The 20,014-nt window shown below is 50.7% G+C and overlaps 2 protein-coding genes across 3 annotated transcripts; both read left to right on the top strand.

The window, feature by feature from the left end:
• Window positions 1-235: 235 nt before the first annotated feature.
• Window positions 236-3,458, top strand: Rrad (RRAD, Ras related glycolysis inhibitor and calcium channel regulator). The gene is made up of 5 exons (XM_034522679.2): window positions 236-434; window positions 592-1,025; window positions 1,665-1,738; window positions 1,837-2,041; window positions 2,813-3,458. Exons 2-5 carry the CDS (start codon window positions 659-661, stop codon window positions 3,088-3,090), a joined length of 924 nt encoding a protein of 307 aa, XP_034378570.1. The 5' UTR covers window positions 236-434; window positions 592-658; the 3' UTR covers window positions 3,091-3,458.
• Window positions 3,459-6,900: 3,442 nt separating this feature from the next.
• Cdh16 (cadherin 16) lies at window positions 6,901-17,225 on the top strand. Of its 2 annotated transcripts, none has more exons than XM_034522905.2 (18): window positions 6,901-7,061; window positions 7,755-7,835; window positions 8,075-8,164; window positions 8,907-9,062; window positions 9,133-9,271; window positions 9,597-9,755; window positions 11,237-11,433; window positions 11,958-12,080; window positions 12,264-12,414; window positions 12,594-12,821; window positions 12,906-12,982; window positions 13,057-13,245; window positions 13,326-13,567; window positions 14,098-14,231; window positions 14,817-15,059; window positions 15,200-15,307; window positions 15,624-15,740; window positions 16,902-17,225. In XM_034522905.2, exons 2-18 carry the CDS (start codon window positions 7,767-7,769, stop codon window positions 16,994-16,996), a joined length of 2,517 nt encoding a protein of 838 aa, XP_034378796.2. In that variant the 5' UTR covers window positions 6,901-7,061; window positions 7,755-7,766; the 3' UTR covers window positions 16,997-17,225. The 2 variants fall into 2 exon arrangements, with proteins under 2 accessions (XP_034378796.2, XP_076771843.1); XM_076915728.1 differs by having other exon boundaries at window positions 6,921-7,061; window positions 7,727-7,835.
• Window positions 17,226-20,014: the final 2,789 nt, after the last annotated feature.

Raw genomic sequence — 20,014 nt, 5'->3', positions numbered from 1 at the left:
ACACCCTCCCACACACGCCCTCCCACCCGCGCGCGTGCCTCTTTCCAGCTACCTGCCCCGCCCTGGCGGGTTTGAAGTCTTAGAAGGGAGGTGGGGGATTCCCGAGGGCGAGTGGATGCGTCAGCCTCTGCAGCAGCCCAGGAGGACGGGGGCGGGAGCAGGGGGCGGGGGCGGGGGCGGGAGCGGGGGCGGGAGCGGGGGTAGGGGTAAGAGCGGAAGCCTGGCTGGTGGAGGTTTAAATAGGAGGCCCTAGAACAGTGACCCAGAGCCAGCTGAGGGGCTGAGAAGGCAGCAGTGGAGAAAAAGGCTGCAGTCGTGACAGCAACAAGGGTCCGAGTCTGAACAGGGGTCTGCGAGTGGGTTCTATTTGAGCCTCCAGTATTCTGTGCCGCAGCGCTGATCAAGTCCTGATAATAGCATCTGTGTGAGAGTTGGTGAGTGTCCTGACGAAGTGGGGTGGACAACACTATCTGGGCTACGGGATGAATGGGGACCCAGGTCCAGCTGGGTTACTGGTTAAGGTGCAGAGACCTCTTGGCTGGCAGTAGGTTCTGGCAGGTCCTTCATCCTGGGCATCTTTCTTGACTCCAGAGTCCTGTCTGCTCCCGCGACAGAGCTGCCATCCCAAGTCTTCGTTCCCCAGACGGCATCCGACACGATGACCCTGAATAGCGGCAGCGGAGCGGGCGGGAGCCGTGGCGCCGGCCGGGAGCGCGACCGCCGTCGAGGCAGCACCCCATGGGGTCCGGCACCCCCACTGCACCGCAGGAGCATGCCGGTGGACGAGCGAGACCTTCAGGCAGCGCTATCCCCGGGCTCCCTAACAGCGACTGCCGCTGGAACTCGGACACAGGGGCAGAGGATGGACTGGCCCGAAGGCTCCTCCGACTCGCTCAGTTCTGGAGGCAGCGGCTCAGAGGAAAGCGTTTACAAAGTGCTGCTGCTCGGGGCGCCTGGTGTGGGCAAGAGCGCTCTGGCACGCATCTTTGGTGGTATAGAAGACGGTCCTGAAGCAGAAGCAGCAGGTGAGAGAACTGGGCTGTTTAGATAAAGATAGTTGGGAGGCAGTGGAGCTGGACTAAAAGTGGTAAATACTATTAAATTCAAGGCGTTTTCGAAGTCATGGTATTTCTGCGTCCAAGATGGAGAAACTGAAGAAGAGCAACTCATTCCCTACTTACTGTCTCCCCCACCTCTCCCCTACCCATGTGCCAGTCCTTGATAGGTAAGAAGTGTCCAGAATAGAAGAGTAGAGTGCTAGATAGGATTTCTCTGTGGCTTCGAGCAGCATATACCTGCCTACCAGGGATGGCAGAAACAAACTCAGACGAAGTTTCTGGGAGAGAAAAGTTAGGTGGCCAAAGTCTCCAGGGGTTTGTGACAGCCGCTATGCTACTCCAGCCAATATGATCACACCCACCCTGAACCCGGGCAGCCGGATCCCTAGACACCCAGTACTTAACTAGTTTGGGGACATAGAGATGGAGGTCGTGTCCTCCAGTCCCTAGCTCCCAGGCTTGTCATGTTGTTTGCGCATAGCAACCATCTGCTAGTGGAGGAGAATTATCAGAGAACTCAGAGAAGCGGGAGGCGTGTTCAGAAGAAGGTGGACAGTGGGAACTTTGACAGCCAACTGATAACTTGGCTCTTGGCTTCCTTCCTAGGGCACACATATGACCGTTCCATCACTGTGGACGGAGAGGAAGCATCACTGATGGTCTATGACATTTGGGAACAGGTAGGATACAGGCTGGGTCACAGTGAACCAGGGGAAGCAAAGCTCCAGAAGGGTCTTGCTGGGAATTACAGGTTGTGTGTGCATTTGTGTTCCTCCAGGATGGGGGCTGCTGGCTGCCTGGCCACTGCATGGCCATGGGGGATGCATACGTCATTGTGTACTCAATCACGGACAAGGGCAGCTTTGAGAAAGCCTCGGAACTGCGGGTCCAGCTGCGGCGGGCCCGGCAGACAGACAATGTGCCCATCATCCTCGTGGGTAACAAGAGTGACCTGGTGCGTTCTCGTGAGGTCTCTGTGGATGGTAAGCAGGCATTGGGTCAGGAAAGGGAGGGAGATCCTGGCTGGGCTGTGGGCCAGGGAGTCTTGGCTCAGCTTGAGTCCCTGGGGATCATCAGTGGCTAAAAATGTTCAGAAAGAAAACTTGGTGTTGGAGGGTGGGGGAGGTGTTGCTGGTCCATCAGGCTCCCAGAGGCTTACCTAAAACAAAGGGGAAGAAAGAACCAGATCGGCTAGGGGAGATAAGACACACAAGCACCCTCCTCAGCTGCTCGTTGAGTCCATGCCTGACAGGAGACAAGAGTGAGGCTGAAGAAATGGATGCACATATAGAGAATCAGGAGGTCAGAACCCGATTCCAGACCCTACCTGTCTCAGAGTAAACCTGGTCCTTCCTCATCAGGCTTTCAACATGCTCCTCTGTGGCGTGCAGTACTGAGTACTTCAAACTCAGTGATCTCACCCCCACCCCAGTCCATTGGACTATTTGTTATAGTAGCAAATCATAAAATACAGAGCTGTCAAATAGTTTTCATTTGCCTTGGTCCACTATCATAGACTACATTTTAAAGGCTGGGCTTTAAATACATGGATGCCTTTTTGTGGGCCACCATAAATGTTGGGGGGGGGCAGATTCTGCCTATCAAAGGACCCCAACAATGTTTGGGGTTCTCAGTACCAGAACTGGGATCTCTATGTCTCTAGGAAGAACCTAGGGCTCCTTCTTCTGTTATCCTTGGGTTTGAGTTTGCACTCTCCCATCATTTACTGACCCATGTCTGTCCCCACCACATAGAGGGCCGGGCCTGTGCAGTGGTCTTCGACTGCAAGTTCATCGAGACATCAGCAGCGCTGCATCACAACGTCCAGGCACTGTTCGAGGGTGTAGTGCGTCAGATACGCCTGCGCAGGGACAGCAAAGAGGATAATGCCCGGCGGCAAGCTGGCACTCGGCGACGGGAGAGCCTTGGCAAGAAGGCCAAACGCTTTCTGGGCCGCATAGTAGCTCGCAACAGTCGCAAGATGGCCTTCCGTGCCAAGTCCAAGTCCTGCCATGACCTCTCTGTTCTCTAAGGCCCAACAGCCACCTTGCTTAGTGGGCCAGTAGATGGGTGGAGGGGCTGGCCCAGCCAACTGTTCTAGATGTCTCAGAGTTGGCCCACCCTCTGTGTTTCTCAGAACTGTCAACTATGCAGCACATACCCTGTCTCGTGGTCATGGACAAACAGAAAGTGCTGACCAGGGAGGCAACTCCAAATGGCCAGCGAGGCCTGGGTTCATGGAGATGCATGTGCAGGCCCACGTGCATACCAAGCAGCCTGAACCCAGCTTGTGGACAGGACTCTGCCTTTCTCCATGTGGGTGTCTGTGCCCTGGAGGGAGGCTGTTCTATATGGTTTGTTTACATGCAGATTTTTGTAATAAAGACTATTTCCTGACAAGCCAGGACTGCTGAGTATGTTTCTTTCATGGTGGCTTCAAGAACAGAAAGAGGATAATAGCCAGGCAGTGGTGGCGCACACCTTTAATCCCAGCACTTGGGAGGCAGAGGCAGGCAGATTTCTGAGTTCGAGGTCAGCCTGGTCTACAGAGTGAGTTCCAGGACAGCCAGGGCTATACAGAGAAACCCTGTCTCGAAAAACCAAAAAAAAAAAAAAAAAAAAAAAAAAAAAAAAAGAGAGATAAGCCTGTCCTGCCCACATGACCTAATGTATGGCCCTAGTGGTTAGCCTGGACATAGCCTGTACCGTGGACAGAACAGATGAAAAGCCTATGATAGGTAGGAGTGTTCAAGAAGCAGGAGACAAAATATGCTCCCAGGCTACACTGGGGCCTGGCACTTTCTATCTCACTGAAGGTTGTATTGCCTCTCCATACATAAAGGGAAACTGAGGCTGCCCAGGGAAGCATACTTGGCTTTGGATCTCACAGCCTGACAAGACTGTGGGCTCAAGCTCTGCAGCATGTATTCCTGCCCTGCTCCTCCCGACAAGTGGAAATCAGCCAAAGTAGAGGCATGGAGGGGAAGACTCCAGAGATAAGGTGGCTAGTGTTTAAGAGTGGGTGCTGAGGGAGGCGTACTCGGTCACTGGTGGCTTATCCACTTCCTGGCCAATATTACGGTACAGCCTCCGTGAGTACCTATGCTAACACATCGACTAGATTGTCTTTGGCAAGGACAGCTCTCTACAGCTCTCCCTGTCTGGAATGGATAGTTCACATTTGTGTAAGAATGTGTCCCTGTGTGCCATCACTGCCTCCCCATCCATCCAGACCCTCCTAGAAATTGAGTATATGACTTGCCCTATATTACTTTATTTAAAAAACAGAACCTAGAACCTCACCCATTGTAGGAAAGTTCACTACCACTTAGCTACATCCTCAGCCAATTCACTTTAAGATAGGTTCTCTCTAAACTGCCCAGGCTGGCCTAGAGCTTGCAATCCTCATGGCTTGGCCTCCTGAGTAGCTGGCCTTCCCACCAGGCCAGCTCTCCTTTGAGATTCTTTCTCTCTCCTTCTTCCCCTCCCCCCCCCATGTCTGTTTCTCTGTGTGTGCTATGGCTGTGTTTGCATGTGCACAGACTGGTATATATTTGGAGACTAAAGGTGGATGCCAGGTGTCTTCCCCAATCACTTTCCACCTTATTCTTTGAAACAGGGCCTCTCATTGAACCTGTGGCTTAGCAATAGACTGGCTAACCAGCCACCCCCATGTCCACTTCCCCAACGCTGAGATTACAAGAACTTTACCTGGCTTTTACCATGGGTGCTGGGAATCTGAACTCGGGTCCTTATTTATTACTGAGTTGTCTCCTCAGCCCCCCTTCATCCTTCTTCCCCCCTCTCCCTTCATCCTTCTTGACACAGGTGACAGCATAGGAGTTTACCTGTTGTGTCTGTGGTTTCAGTTACCCTTCATTGACCACAGTCTGAAGATATAAAAAGGAAAATGCCAGGAATCAAGAAATCATAAATTTTAAATTGGATGATGACCTAAGTAATATGATTAAATCCTGAGCCATCCAGTTCTGTTTCACCCAGGATATGAATCATCCCTTGTCAAGAGTGTCCACACTGTATATGCTACCCACCTGTTAGTCACCTAGGAGACATCTCAGTTATCAGATCAGCTTCCTAGTATCACAGTGCTAGTCATCACACAACCTTTACAGGGTAGTGACATGGACAATTTATATATGCCAAAGAGAGGCTATGAAGTGCTTTATTTAAGTGAAAGGGCATAGAAATAGAGTAAATAGAAGGTTTAGTATTATCCCTGGTAGAGTATATTCTCCGTGGATAAGGAAGGCTCCTGAACATGTTTTTGGAAGGTAGCATAGCCCCTTGCTGATGAGTAGAAAATGGCTGAGTGGGGACTGATACACTGGTCTATTCATTTCAAAAGCCAGGAGATGAATAGGTAGCCTGGGGCAAGGGCCCACATGTTTCTTCATTCCACAAACTCTTGGGAGCCCTTGAAATCTAGTTAGAACCCTCACTCAATATCAAAAGGATGTTTGAAGACAGCACCTCGGTGTGTGTGTTAAAGGGAACCTCTGAGACTCCCCCACCTCCTCCCCCAGGCAGTATTAACTGCTCAAAGCTTCTATTGCGTGTGAACACACTGAGGCATGTGGAAAGCTTGCTTGGCTGTGGGAAGGTCCCCAAACCTGAAGAGGAACCCAGGCCCTGAAAAAACTGCTTAGCCTCTCTGTACCCCAAGGTATGACAAGGGGGCAGTTCCCTTTTCAGAACAAATGTGTGGAATAACAATGGTATATGCTCAGAGAAGTTCTGGATGCTGGTTAGTAGGCCCTCAGTATGTGTGAGACCTCCATCAACAACCCCATGTATATAGCACTAACCTAGGCTTGTTGCCTCAATGATCCTAAAACACATTCAGCTTGTCCTGGCCCCACTTCCATCCTGGAATGCTGACCAGATATACCATGAGAAGTCCTCAAAGGAGACCTCAAAACATGGAAGGAAAGTGAGAAGAGGGAAACCAGGATCTTCATACTCTTCACCCTCATTTGAGATTTCCAGAAAACAAAGCTTCTGCTGGGTCTGCTTTCAGGCCTTATGGGGGAGGAGGAGGGAAGAGGCCCTAGTCAGCTTTGTAACTCCCTCAAAGTCAACTGAGAAGGCTCAGTCTTCTCTTTTCTGCTTAGAGACACAAAACAGGTCAGGAGCTAGTGTGGCTAGGGGAGCTTCCGGGGACTTCTAGGCTTCTGTTCCCATCCATTGGTCTCACTGGCGAATGTTCTAGAGCTCCTAACACACACTTGGGGGCATCTGCCCTTTGGGTTACACTCCCAGTCCTTCCCTTACCTCCACAGGCCACTTGGGAACAACTTGAGGCAGGACAAGGTCATATACCACCCAGAGGGACTCCAAAGTTAAATGAGAGACAAGCTGGTGTCTTCTGGGCATCAGTAGAGGCAGTTCAAGGTATGGAATGGGGGAGCCTAATCCAGTCTGGGAGTGTAAGAGCTTTCCTGAAGAAGGGGTTATTAGTTCTTGCTGCTAAATCATAAGCAGGTACTTACTGTCCTTTCAAAGGGTGGGAAGAGCATTCCAGGCACAAGGAACAATATCTGGAGAGATCTGGCTACAGATGCCACTGCACAGAGAAGTGGGGGGTGGGGGGGGGAGGAGGGGGCACAAGTCTGAAGCCACAAAAAAAAAAAAAGAAGAAGAAGTTATGTCCAAGCCCAGAGGGCCAGCAAATGCTCATTGGGCTGTGTCAAGGGGGCAGTGACAGACCAAGATCTGCCCACCTCCTAGGGCTGGCAGTCACGGATGCTGAGCAGTCCTGGCTTTCCAAAGTCAATAAGTAACTTGGGGGGACTAGGCGGGGCCAGGCCTGCTGCTGTGGGCCCAGTGGCATTTTCCACTCCTGAGCAAGCACAGCTGGACCGCCTACCTGCTCAAGTGTCCACCTTGCCTTGCCCTACCTAAGCCCAATTTGCCAGAGCTCCCTGAAGAAGGATCCCTCTCTCCTGGAAACTGAACCAAGGGAGAGAGTTTGGGCATCAATAGGTGAGTGCCTGAGAGCTCTTGAGTGGGTAGGGCTGAGGCTGGGAGTAGGGGCACTGCCCTAGCCTTCAGATAACTGGGTAAGAATATTCAGGGATCCATCTTGCAACCGTGTGTGTGTGTGTGTGTGTGTGTGTGTGAACATTGCACATGCTTAACCCCCTGCTAAGATCTGCAAAATGTAAGCCAAGGACAGAGTTCCCGCCTTAGGGGCAGTCAGTACAGAATCTGGAGGGTGGCACTGGGAAACAGGATAGGCCTCAAGGCCTGAGCCACAAGTCCTCTGTTACTGAAGGAATCGTCTTGTGTTCAAGTCCTCCATGACCTTGGTCAGGCCTTACCTGAAACAAGAAACAACTACAGGAAATGGTAGCTGTCTGTCCAGCTTCTAATTTCTGATTGGTGGGCTGTTGAGTAATTGCCACTTTGGGAACCTGGGAGCTAATGGGGGTGTGGGGGGGTATATTGCAGGAAGGAGAAAGGGATTTGGAGGTGAAACCTTCTATGGCACTGTTTATAAGGGCAAGATCGAAGAAGCAGGATGGTTGGGCCTCACTTGGTCTGACTGAGGAGCTGAATGAACATTTACAACAGAGAACCACAGGCCATTGCAGGGGGAAGAGGAGATTGGTTCATAGTGAGGTTTTCTGGCCATTTATACAGGATAGAACCCTTCTTCCTTCCCTTCTGGCCTAGATTCTCATTCCCATGTCCCTCGGGCCTGCCTTGACCATGATCTCTGCCTGGCTGTGGCTATTTTGCCTCTCTGTTATTCAGGTAAGCTGGGTCCCGCCTCTTCCTTCAGATCTCAAACCTGGAGGTTAGCACCCTTGTCCCCAGTCCCACTAGAGTAGTATGGGAGTTGAGAGTTCAACGTCATAGCTATGGGCCTGCTGTGGAAGCAGGAAGCCTAAGACCAGGGGGCGGATGAAGTAAGATCTGGTAGGCCAGGGGAAGGAGCAGCATTCCTTCCTCCTGCCAGTGTCTAAGGAACAAGGTGAGAATTTCCCCCACAGGTTTTCACCACTGAAGCCCAGCATGCTGAAAGCCTGCATACGGAAGTCCCCGAAAACTATGGTGGAAATTTCCCTTTTTACATACTCAAGGTGAGCCAAGGTTCGGGGTGACTTCCCATCACCCCCAATATCACACTTCTGCCTCTCTCTCCGTACAGTTCTCTTTCCCGCTTTGAATGTCCTTTGAGTCTTGCTGCCTAGACAGAGCATGGGTTAGTGTAAGCAACTAACAAGATTTTAGTTCCAGAGAAAAATTGAGCTTTGAGTTAAAGAACAGAAAGGGTGGTACTGGGTGTGGCAGCAGGTGCCTGCACTCCTAGCACTGAAGAGGATGAAGGGTTTGATGCCAGCCTAGGCTGCATGGTTAGACCTTGTCTAAAAAGCAGAAGAAACGTTGGAGAGGTTCCAGTTTTGGACAGAGGGTGTCAGGGAGCATGGGAGAGTGTCAGATACTAGAAGAAAAGTTCTCCCTTTGAAAAGTTACTTACTAGATTTGCGTTTGAATGCAGGTGCCAGCTCCTTCTGAGACTCAGTTTTCCCATATTTAAAATGGAACCTGTAGCTAAAAGTGGTATGCCCTAGCCCAGTGGTTCTTAACCTTCCTAATGCTGCAAGCCTTTAATACAGTCCCTCGTGTTGTGGTGACCGCCAACCATACACTTATTTTGCTACTTCATAACTGTAATTTTTGCCACTGTTATGGATCATAAGGTAAGTATATATGACATGCAGGATATCAATATGCAACCCCCGTGGGGGTCACAACCCACAGGTTGAGAACCACTGAGTCTAACCCTGGCCCCTAGTTCTTTTGCCTGTTTTCTCCCACCAGCTACCACTGCCCCTAGGGAGGGATGAAGGCCAGATTGTCCTATCAGGAGACTCAGGCACAGCAGTTCAAAACACCTTTGCTGTGGATCCAGATTCTGGCTTTCTAGTGGCAACAAGGGCTCTGGACCGGGAGGAAAAGGCAGAATACCATCTACAGGTATGACAGAGTGAGGGATGGGGGCAAGCAGGCAAGACAGAGCTGGGGACAAACTACCCTTTCCTTGCAGGTCACCTTGGAGTCTGAGGATGGACGTGTCTTGTGGGGTCCACAGCTTGTGACTGTACATGTGAAAGATGAGAATGACCAGGTACCCCAATTCTCCCAGGCCATCTACAGAGCTCAGCTGAGCCAGGGCACCAGGCCTGGTGAGTGACATGGGCAGCCAATGTGTGGTGAAGACAGGTAAACATTGATAAGACAACATCAGACAGTAAAGAGACAGTTGCCACTGACAAATCTGCAGGATTCTAACTGTCCCCTAAGTTTGTCCTGTTCTGGACTCTCCAACTCCATTAATGGTTCCATCTACTTTGGGCCTCAGTTTGCTCATTTGTGAACTGGGATGAAAAACAGGCTCGCCTCCAGAACCTTGATACAGTAATGAGCACAGAAGAAGCTCTGAGAAGAGGGAGGGAGGTACAGAAGACTCCCTGTCCCTACCATCCCTTACACTGTATCCCCCCCCCCCAGGAGTTCCCTTCCTCTTCCTTGAGGCTTCTGATGGGGATGCACCAGGCACAGCTAACTCGGACCTTCGCTTCCACATTCTGAGCCAGTCCCCACCTCAGCCTTTACCAGATATGTTCCAGCTGGACCCTCATCTAGGGGCTCTGGCCCTTAGTCTCAAGGGTAAGCATGAACTCAGTTTGATGGAGGGAGGGTCAGGGGATGCTGGAGAAGGGGCCTCTGGGCTGTAAGGGATGGGTGGGTTGGAGCTGAGATGAAAGAGAAAAGGGTGTTCTAGGCAGAGGCCAAGGCGGTGCATGGCAAGCTGAGAGATGAGATTGACAGGGACCAGATGGGATGCATGGAGGAGCTGTAGTTAAGATGCCTCGGGCATGGTATCAAGTTAGATCTACCTCTGGGAGCTTGATCAGAGGTACAAGTTAGGGATAGAAGAAAAAGTGACTCACACATCAACTCAACCAGCCACCTTTGCAATCTTCTAGCCTCTAACCAACCTGCACAGCCCTGAGTCCAACACTTGCTCATCCGTTTACTCTCCTATCCTACAGACACTCCACCTAGTCAACCAGCAAGTCCCTCAGCCTAGCCCCTACCTATCTGCCCTCCTCCAGAACATGGTCATCCAGCTACCTCACCATTCCATCAGCCTTTCACTATGGAAGGGAAATTGCAATCAAGTACTAGCTGGATGCTCTAATGGTAACAAGAGAGATGGCTCTGTGGTTAAGAGCACTGGCTGCTCTTACAGGGGCTCTGAGTTCGATTCTCGACACCCAAGTGCCATTTCATAATCCAGCTGAAACTCCAGTTCCTGGGAATTGGATACCTTCTGCTGGCCTTTGCTGGTACTTTTACAGACACACACACATAAACATAAATAAATAATAAAATACATCTTTAAAAAAAAACCAACAACAACACTGTCTCATTCCTTAGTATTTTTCTTTCTTTTTATCTTTTTGAGTCTTTTGTTGTTGTTGTTGTTGTTGTTGTTGTTGTTGTTGTTGTTGTTGTTGTTGTTTTCCAGATGAATTTTCTTTGTGTAATCCTGGCCGTCCTGGCACTAGCTCTGTAGATCAGGCTGGCCTCTAACTCCCAACTGCCGCCCAAGTGCTGGGATCAAAGGCATGCACCACCACTGCCTGGTTTCTTTTTTAATCTTTTTTTTTCTTTAGGTTTTTTTTTGGGGGGGGTGGGGGGGAGGAGAGTGAGTCTTTTAAAAATATTGTGTATATATCTATATAGAGTGATAGAGAGATAGAGAGAGGGGCCATATAGGTATATAGATATTTATTATGTGTATTTTGCCTGTGTGTGTGTGTGTGTGTGTGTGTGTCTGTGTGTGTGTGTCTGTGTGTGTGTCACCTGCATGCCTGATGCCAGTAGAGGCCAGAAGAGGGCATCAGGTTCCTTGGAACTATAGTTACAGACAGTTGTCAGCTGCCACGTGGTGCTGGGACTACAACATGGGTCCCTTGGAAGAGCAGTCAATGCTCATAACCACTGAACCATCTCTCCAGTTCCCTCCCATCAAAGTCTTTTAAACACCTGTAATATGCTTGGCTTTCTGTTTGGTACTGGCTGAAGATGCTTTGGGTCTTGCTCCCTGGGTCCACGATCAGCTTGCCTTCTAACCCTTCTAGGAAGCACCAGCCTAGACCATGCCCTGGAAGAGACTTACCAGCTATTGGTACAGGTCAAGGACATGGGTGACCAGCCTTCAGGCCATCAGGCTATTGCGACCGTAGAGATCTCCATAGCAGAGAACAGCTGGACACCCCTAGAGCCTGTTCACCTGGCAGAGAATCTCAGGGTTGCTTACCCACACAGCATTGCTCAGGTGAGAAGTGACTGAAGTAACCCCGGGGCTACCGCAGCTGGGCCTGAGTCACAACAGACACTTGGGAAGAATGTCTAGGACTCAACTTGACCCCCATTCCTTCCTTCATGTCCCACTATAAAGTGGGCAATACAGCCCCGGGGAGCAAGCACACAACCTATCACCTGCCATCCTCTGGCAGTGTGAGTTTGTGTTCTGACATCCCCCAGCTTGCCTAAGGCTTCCTCAGGGAAAACAGCTGCCAACTTTCACTGCCATGGGGATTGTCACCCAAGCCAGAAATGTCTCCGGCCTTTTCTAGCAATGCCTTGTGGTCAGGCCCAGAAAGCAGAAAATAAAATAACTTAGTCACTTAGGCACTTTGGCAAGGTCTGGGCTTGGACCAGAGTAAGGTTGTCATAAGTAGCAAACCACGTGTTCTTAGGGTCCAGGCTTCTTGCCTGGGAATCAGTTGGGGAATAAGGGCTGACATAGATCCTTCCTGCCTCTCAACCTAAAGCACTTTCAATTTACATCCTCCACAGGTGCACTGGAATGGAGGAGATGTGCGTTATCAGCTGGAGAACCAGCCTCCAGGACCTTTCGATGTGGATACAGAGGGGAGAATCCATGTAATTATGGAGCTGGACCGAGAGGCCCAGGCTGAGGTGAGGTGAGAGGGAAACCCAGGGCAGATTGGAGGGTGCTCTGACACCCCCCCCCCCCCACAGATGTGGAAACAGTGAAAATATCCAAGAAAAGATGGGGCTGGCCACCAGAAGGGACTTGAATCCACTCTAGGCTGGAATAACCCTTGGCCCCAGTCTGAAGCTCCCCACTGCCCACTACAGTACCAGCTCCAAGTCCGAGCTCAGAATTCTCGTGGTGAGGACTACGCAGAACCCCTGGAGTTGCAGGTGGTGGTGACGGATGAAAATGACAATGCACCTGTCTGCTCCCCACATGACTCAACAGTCAGCATCCCTGAGCTTAGCCCCCCAGGTGGGTTTAGGGCCTTGTCAGGAGCCGGGAAGGGTGGAGCTTCTAGAAATCATCCATCTTGATTCTTTGGGATAGGTCTAACCTCAGAATTCTATATCAAAGCCAAATACTACACACACACACACACACACACACACACACACTCACACCAGGAAGTGGGTGGGGATGTTGTCTTACAGGAACTGAAGTGGCCAGGCTCTCAGCAGAGGATTTGGACGCCCCTGGATCACCCAATTCCCACATTGTGTATCAGTTGTTGAGCCCTGAGCCTGAGGAGGGGACTAAAAACAAAGCCTTCGAGTTAGATCGGACCTCAGGCAGTGTAACGCTGGGAACTGCCCCACTCCATGCTGGCCAGGATATCCTGCTTCAGGTGCTGGCTGTTGACTTAGCAGGATCAGAGGGTGGTAAGTACCCTGATGGTGGGTGACCTTGGTCCCTGCCCCTCTGCTCCTACTGGGACCTCACCAACAATCCCTTCCTTCCAAAAGGCCTCAGCAGCACATGTGAGGTTGCAGTCACGATCACAGACATCAACAATCATGCCCCTGTGTTCATCAGTTCCCAGGTGAGCTGATGCAGAGGTATGGGGATTGTTGGCAGGGGGCTGGTGATGTTTACCTAGCATCTTCATCTCTCCAGATTGGGCCTGTAAGTCTTCCTGAGGATGTAAAGCCTGGGGCTCTGGTGGCCACACTCTTGGCCACTGATGCTGACCTTGAGCCTGCCTTCCGCCTTATGGACTTCGCCATTGAAGAAGGAGACCCAGAAGGGATCTTTGACCTGTCCTGGGAGCCAGACTCTGACCATGTCCAGCTCAGACTCCAGAAGGTTAGGATGTGGACAGGTGGGGAAGGGCCACAAGTGTGCTACTCTGACCCACACAGTGACCCAGAACTCACTGGTTTCAGAACCTCAGCTACGAGGCCGCTCCTGATCACAAGGTGGTGGTGGTTGTGCGGAACAGGGAAGAACTGGAGGGCCCAGGTCCAGGCCCTGCAGCCACGGCCACGGTGACTGTACTGGTGGAGAGGGTGATACCACCCCTCAAGCTGGAGCAGGAGAGCTATGAAACCAGCATCCCAGTCAGCACCCCAGCTGGCTCTCTCTTGCTGACCATCCAGCCCTCAGACCCCATGAGCAGACCCCTCAGGTGAGCCAAAAGCCCTACCACTTGCCTACCTTGGACTTTCCACGCTTCCTAAGAATATCTTCAACACCTCCAGAGAAACTCATTTTATGTGTGGCCTAAAATATTCCTCAAATGATTACTAATGCCAAGGGTCAGCGTTGGATGGAGTGGGCATGCAGGAGGTGTGTTTAGAGCCCATGGGAGCTCCACTTAGTCCTCCTTAAGGGAGCACCACCACTCAGACTGAAACTGTACCTGGGTCTTTGCCCTCCAGACTTCTTGGCAGGATGCTCTAAAACTAGTGAAGTTGTTCCAGATGCTGCCCTCCATCTGCAGGTTCTGATAATCCTTCCCCCATCCATAGTTCAAACACCCTATCACCAACAAATTCTAAAACTGGGCGGCTGGGCTCACCAGCACTGGCGTTGTCTCTGAATCGCAGAAAGGATACAGGACTTGAGTATCCAGCCGCACCATCCTGGGGGTTTCTGGGCAGCACTCTGGATATTGTTCCAGTGCCTCCTAGGCACACCTTCTTCTTTGGGCCTCAGGTTCTCCCTGGTCAATGACTCAGAGGGCTGGCTCTGCATCAAGGAGGTGTCTGGGGAGATACATACAGCCCAGTCCCTGCAGGGTGCCCAGCCTGGAGACACATACACAGTGCTTGTGGAGGCCCAAGACACAGGTACGATCATGCAGCAATGGAGTCTTCTGAGGGGACCGCAACTCCACTGGAAACCTTTACAGGAAAACCATCCTTCAAGTTGACACTCACAATTCCCTAACCCTGTCCCTTTAGCTTCTCGGGCTATCAACTGCAGGGACAGACAAGACAATGGGCACTAGATTAGGAAGGTAGGGGGAGGGCCAGGAGCGGTGTCTGAGGTAGGAAAGCTAAGAGATAAGCCAAGTGGAACACTAGAGCCAGGTGAAAGGGACCAAGGATGGCACCTTAATAGCCCTGGGAAGGCAAGTGGGGAAGGATATATCAGGAATCCCATGGAAGTCATGAGGGATGCACTCCTTAGTAGCCAGGGCATGTCTGGGTGGTAGCATCAACAATGAGACAGATTTAGCATCCAGAAAGATACAGGTGACCTTGATAGCTGTTCAAATGGTATAAGGATGAAGGACACGATGAGGAGGAAAGTGGATGGAAAGGAGAGTCGGGTGCAGGGAGTATGAAGGGAAGCAGTATGGATAGGCTGTGTGGGGTACATGGAGACCATCCCAGGTTCTCCAGGGCTTACCCTCACCTCCCATACTACAGATGATCCAGGACTGAGCACTTCTGCCACTGTTATGGTCCACTTCCTGAAGGCCTCTCCTGTCCCAGCATTGACTCTGGCCACTGGGCCCAGCCGACACCTCTGTACACCTCGCCAAGACTACGGTGTGGTTGTGAGTGGGGTCAGTGAGGACCCTGACCTGGCCAACAGGAATGGTCCCTTCAGTTTTGCTCTTGGTCCCAATCCCACTGTGCAGCGGGATTGGCGCCTCCAGCCTCTTAATGGTACGTGGCAGGGGATGGGAATGAGGCTGTGAAGGGTGAGTTCACTTGGATGTGAGGTGGGGTAGGGTTGGAATTAGGGGAGCAGCTTGGGTCGAGCCTATCCAGGCTAGTGACCCTAATCACTTTCTGTAACCCAACAGATTCTCACGCCTACCTCACCTTGGCACTGCATTGGGTAGAGCCTGGTGAATACATGGTACCTGTGGTTGTCCACTATGATGCCCAAATGTGGCAACTCCAGGTCCAAGGTAAGGCTGGGGCTTGGGTGAAGCCAAAGTTGGCATCTTTAATTTCTGCGGGAGCCATCAGGATACAGGGAGGGCGGGGGGGGGGGGGAAGCCTGGGATACACAATGCACTCTCACATGAACAGCACACTCCTACTTGCTCATCTGGGCCAACATACCTGTGTGTATCCTGCCACACAAACAGAGGAGCAATCACCTTCATACATGTACACCTACATAGGCGTGCACAGAAACGTGTATCAGCCAGTTTTCCAGAGGGGAGGTTCTGAGCTGCTGGGAGCCTTCCCTAATCCCCTCATCTTCTTTCGCCACCCCAGTGATCGTGTGCCGTTGCAATGTGGAGGGTCAATGCATGCGCAAGGTTGGTCGCATGAAGGGAATGCCCACGAAGCTGTCAGCAGTGGGTGTCCTCTTGGGGACCCTGGCAGCGATAGGTAATGGAGGTTTTATGTCTTTATTCTGACAAATTTGTTCTTTGGTGATGATTTTCTTCGCTGATTCTAATACAAGGCTGTGAAGTGTCTTTCTCCTGGAGTCCATGTAAACAGCTCACCGACTCTCCTATGAACTCCTGAATCTGACCCCAGAGAAAATGTGTGTAAGAAAGAGGAGAGAGGAGTGGGAGACAACTAGGCCTTTACCTCTTTGACCAGACCTTTAAATACACACACACACGCACACGCACACGCACACACGCACACACGCACACGCACACGCACACACACATCTTACATATAGTTAGGGTTTTATTGCTGTGAACAGATACCATGACCAAGGCAACTCTTATAAGGACAACATTTAATTGGGGCTGGCTTACAGGTTTAGAGGTTCAGTCCATTATCAAGGCAGGAACATGGCAGTATCCAGGCAGGCATGGTGCAGGAGGATCTGAGAATTCATCTTCATCAACCTTCATCTGAAGGCTGCTAGCAGAATACTGACTTCCAGGAAGCTAGGACAAAGCCCATGTCCACAGTGACACACCTAATCCAATAGGCCATACGTACTCCAACAGGGCCAAACTCTCTAATAGTGCCACTCCCTGGTATATATATATAAACCATATATACATATACACATAATATAATATATATTATTCTGTACACATGTGTATACACATATATATGTGTATATATGTGTGTGTATATATGTACACATATATATGTGTGTATATGTATATATATGCATACATATATATGTGTATGTATATATGTATGTATGTATGTGTGTATGCATATGTATGTGTGTATGCATATGTATATGTGTATGTATGTGTGTGTGTATACATGCACACAGTGTATCACTAAGTTGCCCCCAGCTGGCCTGTAGCCTAGGCAATCCTTGAATTTAGCATCTTTCTGCCTCAGCCTCCTAGGAAAGAGGGCTTAAGGGGGGCTTGGGAGGCTGGGATATGCTTTGACCTTGGCGAGGTAAGAGCAGAACAGATTCCATCAGACACTAAGATTCATACTGAGCACAGCTTGGGAACACTGTCTAGAAAATGTCATATAAAACCAACAACACTGTTGAGAGGTTTAGTGAGGTGCCCTTCTAATCATCCCTCCTAAGGCTTGCCCATTCTTCTTACACCGCAGGCTTCATTCTCATTCTTGTCTTCACACACCTGGCCCTGTCAAGGAAGGACCTGGATCAGCCAGCAGACAGTGTGCCCCTGAAGGCAGTTATGTGAGTGATCCAAGCAGCCCCGGCTGGGAGGTCAGCCCCAGCTTCATCTGAACTCACTGAGAAAGGGCCCAGCATCCAAGATGCACTGGGGACCAATACAGAGTATAAGCCCTTCACCTTGTTGGAGTGGAGACACTGTCACCAGGCATGTCCCCAAAGCCTGAGCACATACTTTATGGGATGACCATGGGAATACTCCAAATGGCAGCTCTTTGTCCAATAATAAAGGCTCAGAGAGCTAGACTGGACCCTGTACATAATGTCTGTACTGCACATCTGTCCCTCCACGCACGACCCGTCTCCTGCCATACAAAGTAGGTCGGCAGGATGGGTAAGGTCCCTTGTGAGGAAGAACACAAGGACATCATCTGGGGTGTTGGTAAGAACTTGGGGTCAATGTAATGTGGGTCTCCAAGAGGCTACCAGCCACAAACCCTAGGGTAACTATAAAGGTAAGATGAGGGAGTGTCTTTTCAGGAGGCGTTCCATGTGTTCAGAACATCTCTATGCTATGGGAGAACACTGTCTTGTGAATGTGTATCCTCCATTCATGTGTGAGCACACTCAGGTCCCTGTGCATGAGCCACCTACATTCAGGATGGGCAGAGGTCCCTCAGCCTCAGAAAGAGTTCTGAGGTCCCCTTGAGGCAGGGTCAGGAGAGCTGAAGCTGGGAATGGTTCCTTCTGTCCTAGTGCAGGCTCCACACCACTCTGGGTCTCACCTACAGAAGCACATGGGCATATTTATGGAAATTTTGGGGAGGGTGTCATTCACATAGACACTTTTGGGGTGATGCAGGAGGCTGTAATGGTTTACCCCAGGGCTTCCCTAGCCCCAGGTGAACACTGCCTCTTCATTCATCATTCATAACATCATTAAGAGATGTTCCCAGTGGCCTGACCAACACCTCCAGACTAATCTATGACCCCCGTTTCTAGTCTGACCCAAGGTAGTCCACATACCCCTTCCTAATGATCCCTAGGGAGCTAGGGAGAAACTTGCTGTCCCAGGTACCAAGGGTTGATGGTAATAAATCATGGGAAAGAGAGAAAACAGCACCAGTGGGGCCCAGCCCTATTTTTAGGAGGTAATCTCTCCGGTGCTGGCGGTTGCTATGAGATAGGAGCCAAGCCTAGGCAAGAAGACAGGGTCCCGGCAGGTCTAGAGGAGAGCCTGAAGATGATCTAAAATCGCTCTGGACTCAGGAACCAATACCTCACACACCTACACTGGAGAGTCCTCTGGCTACCCTAGCCCAAGCAGGGCATTCCCCACCCAGCTACCCCCTACTCTGTTCTCTGCTTAATTTACACCTGCTCAGAAGTCTTCAGCATGCAAAAGGTCCTTTTGAAGGTAGCATCTCATCTTACCTCTCTATCAGCCTGCTAGGACTAGATTTTTGGCCCCACATTCAGGTAACCAAATCTCAAAGGTCAGAGAGGTTAAGAAACCTGGTATCTGGTAGAACCAGAGTACAAGACACACCTTTGTGGCTGAGGTCTATGTGATTCCTCATCCTTCTGGTCTCTTGAGGAAGCTGGTCTCTGCTTCCTCAAGATTCCCCAACAGTACCTAGAGATCACTCAATCAGCTCCTTCTGGTAAAACTGGGAAGGTAGACTGAAAAGAAGAGGGTTTATGCAGCATGCAGGCTGGACTCTTTCTGTTTACTGGCTTCTCGTTATGGATGGATCTGAGCAGCTGGATGGGGTGAGCGTAGAGATGAGCAGACAGGGATGAGTAGATGGATGGATTGGTGGAGAGATGGATGTTGGGTTGGTGAGTAGATAGATAAAGAACCAGCAAAGAAAAGGATGAGTGATGGGAACGCAGAGCCAATAGAGACATCTGTCTCAGCCGGACAACTCCTTCATAGAGCTTCCAGGATCAGGTAGAGGGTAACCATGATAGTCTCAAAAGATTCAGAAACTCTGAGCACCTGTAGACACAAAACTTTCCTCGACTCCATATCTTGACTTTAGACAAGAAGGGAGAATGTGTAGGGTCACAGCATGCCAGACTCACAGGAGAAAAACACATAGGGAGAGAGGCGGTGAACGCCTTAAAGGATTCCTATTAGTGACGTCATGCAGCAGGCGGAGTCCACACTGCACCATAGTGAGACAATGTGTGTGAGTGTGTGTGTGTGTGTGTGTGTGTGTGCGCGCGCGCGTGCGCTTGTGTGTATGTGGGGGAGGGACTGTGTGATCAGTATGAGTAGAAGAACACGCCACCATGCCTGGCTCATCCTTGCTTGTGTGTCTCCAGACAGATCACTTCCTCCCTCTGAGCCTCAGTTTATCGGTTTATAAAATGAGGTTTCAGAAAGAACTACATTATATAATTTCAAAATACACTTCTCAGAGCCAGGCATGCTGTAGGAGTAAATATGGCTTTCCCCAGATCAACACAAATGTCTGCAGTCCCACAGTCACTGTCCCTAGAGGCACTCGAGGCCCAAGCTTTTGGAGAAGTACAGAGAGAGGACCAGATGCAGCACTCGTTGGCATGTGGGGTCACTGGTGTGAGCTCTCACTGGTTTGGTGATGTAAGGGGTGTCACAGAGTTCTGGCTCCGCTGTGTAGGGTCGGGTCTATGCAGCAGGGGGCTAAGCTCCCAGCTCTCCCAGGCCCCTTTCAGAAGTATAGGGCCAGATCAAAGGGAGCCAGCACTGAGGCCCAGGAGGCGGGCTTGAAAAAGAATGTAAACAGAGATATTTTTAAACTTTTTCCAGCCTCAGCAATAGAGCTCTTGAAGCCAGAGGCCCCAAGGTCAATGCAGACCTCACCCCCAAAGAATGAAACAATCTTGGGACCCCAGAGACCCATATGCAACTGCACCTACCCTGGGGCTCTAGCTTGGGCCTCAGGGAAGAAGGTTCTTTACATAGTATCACTTCCAAACCTGCTGCTGTGGGACGATGTTTCTAGTTTGTACTGTGGGAACCTTAGCGCGGTGGCAGGACCCCGAGAATACAGGAGTGGTGGAGAGCCACCTGCAGGGCTACTGTTGGGAGACTGAG

The sequence above is a fragment of the Arvicanthis niloticus genome, chromosome 18 (assembly GCF_011762505.2).
Source record: "Arvicanthis niloticus isolate mArvNil1 chromosome 18, mArvNil1.pat.X, whole genome shotgun sequence".
In the NCBI taxonomy this organism is placed as follows: domain Eukaryota; kingdom Metazoa; phylum Chordata; class Mammalia; order Rodentia; family Muridae; genus Arvicanthis; species Arvicanthis niloticus.
The sequence above is the reverse complement of the archived record's forward strand: the minus strand, read 5'-3'. Positions and strand labels throughout refer to the sequence as shown.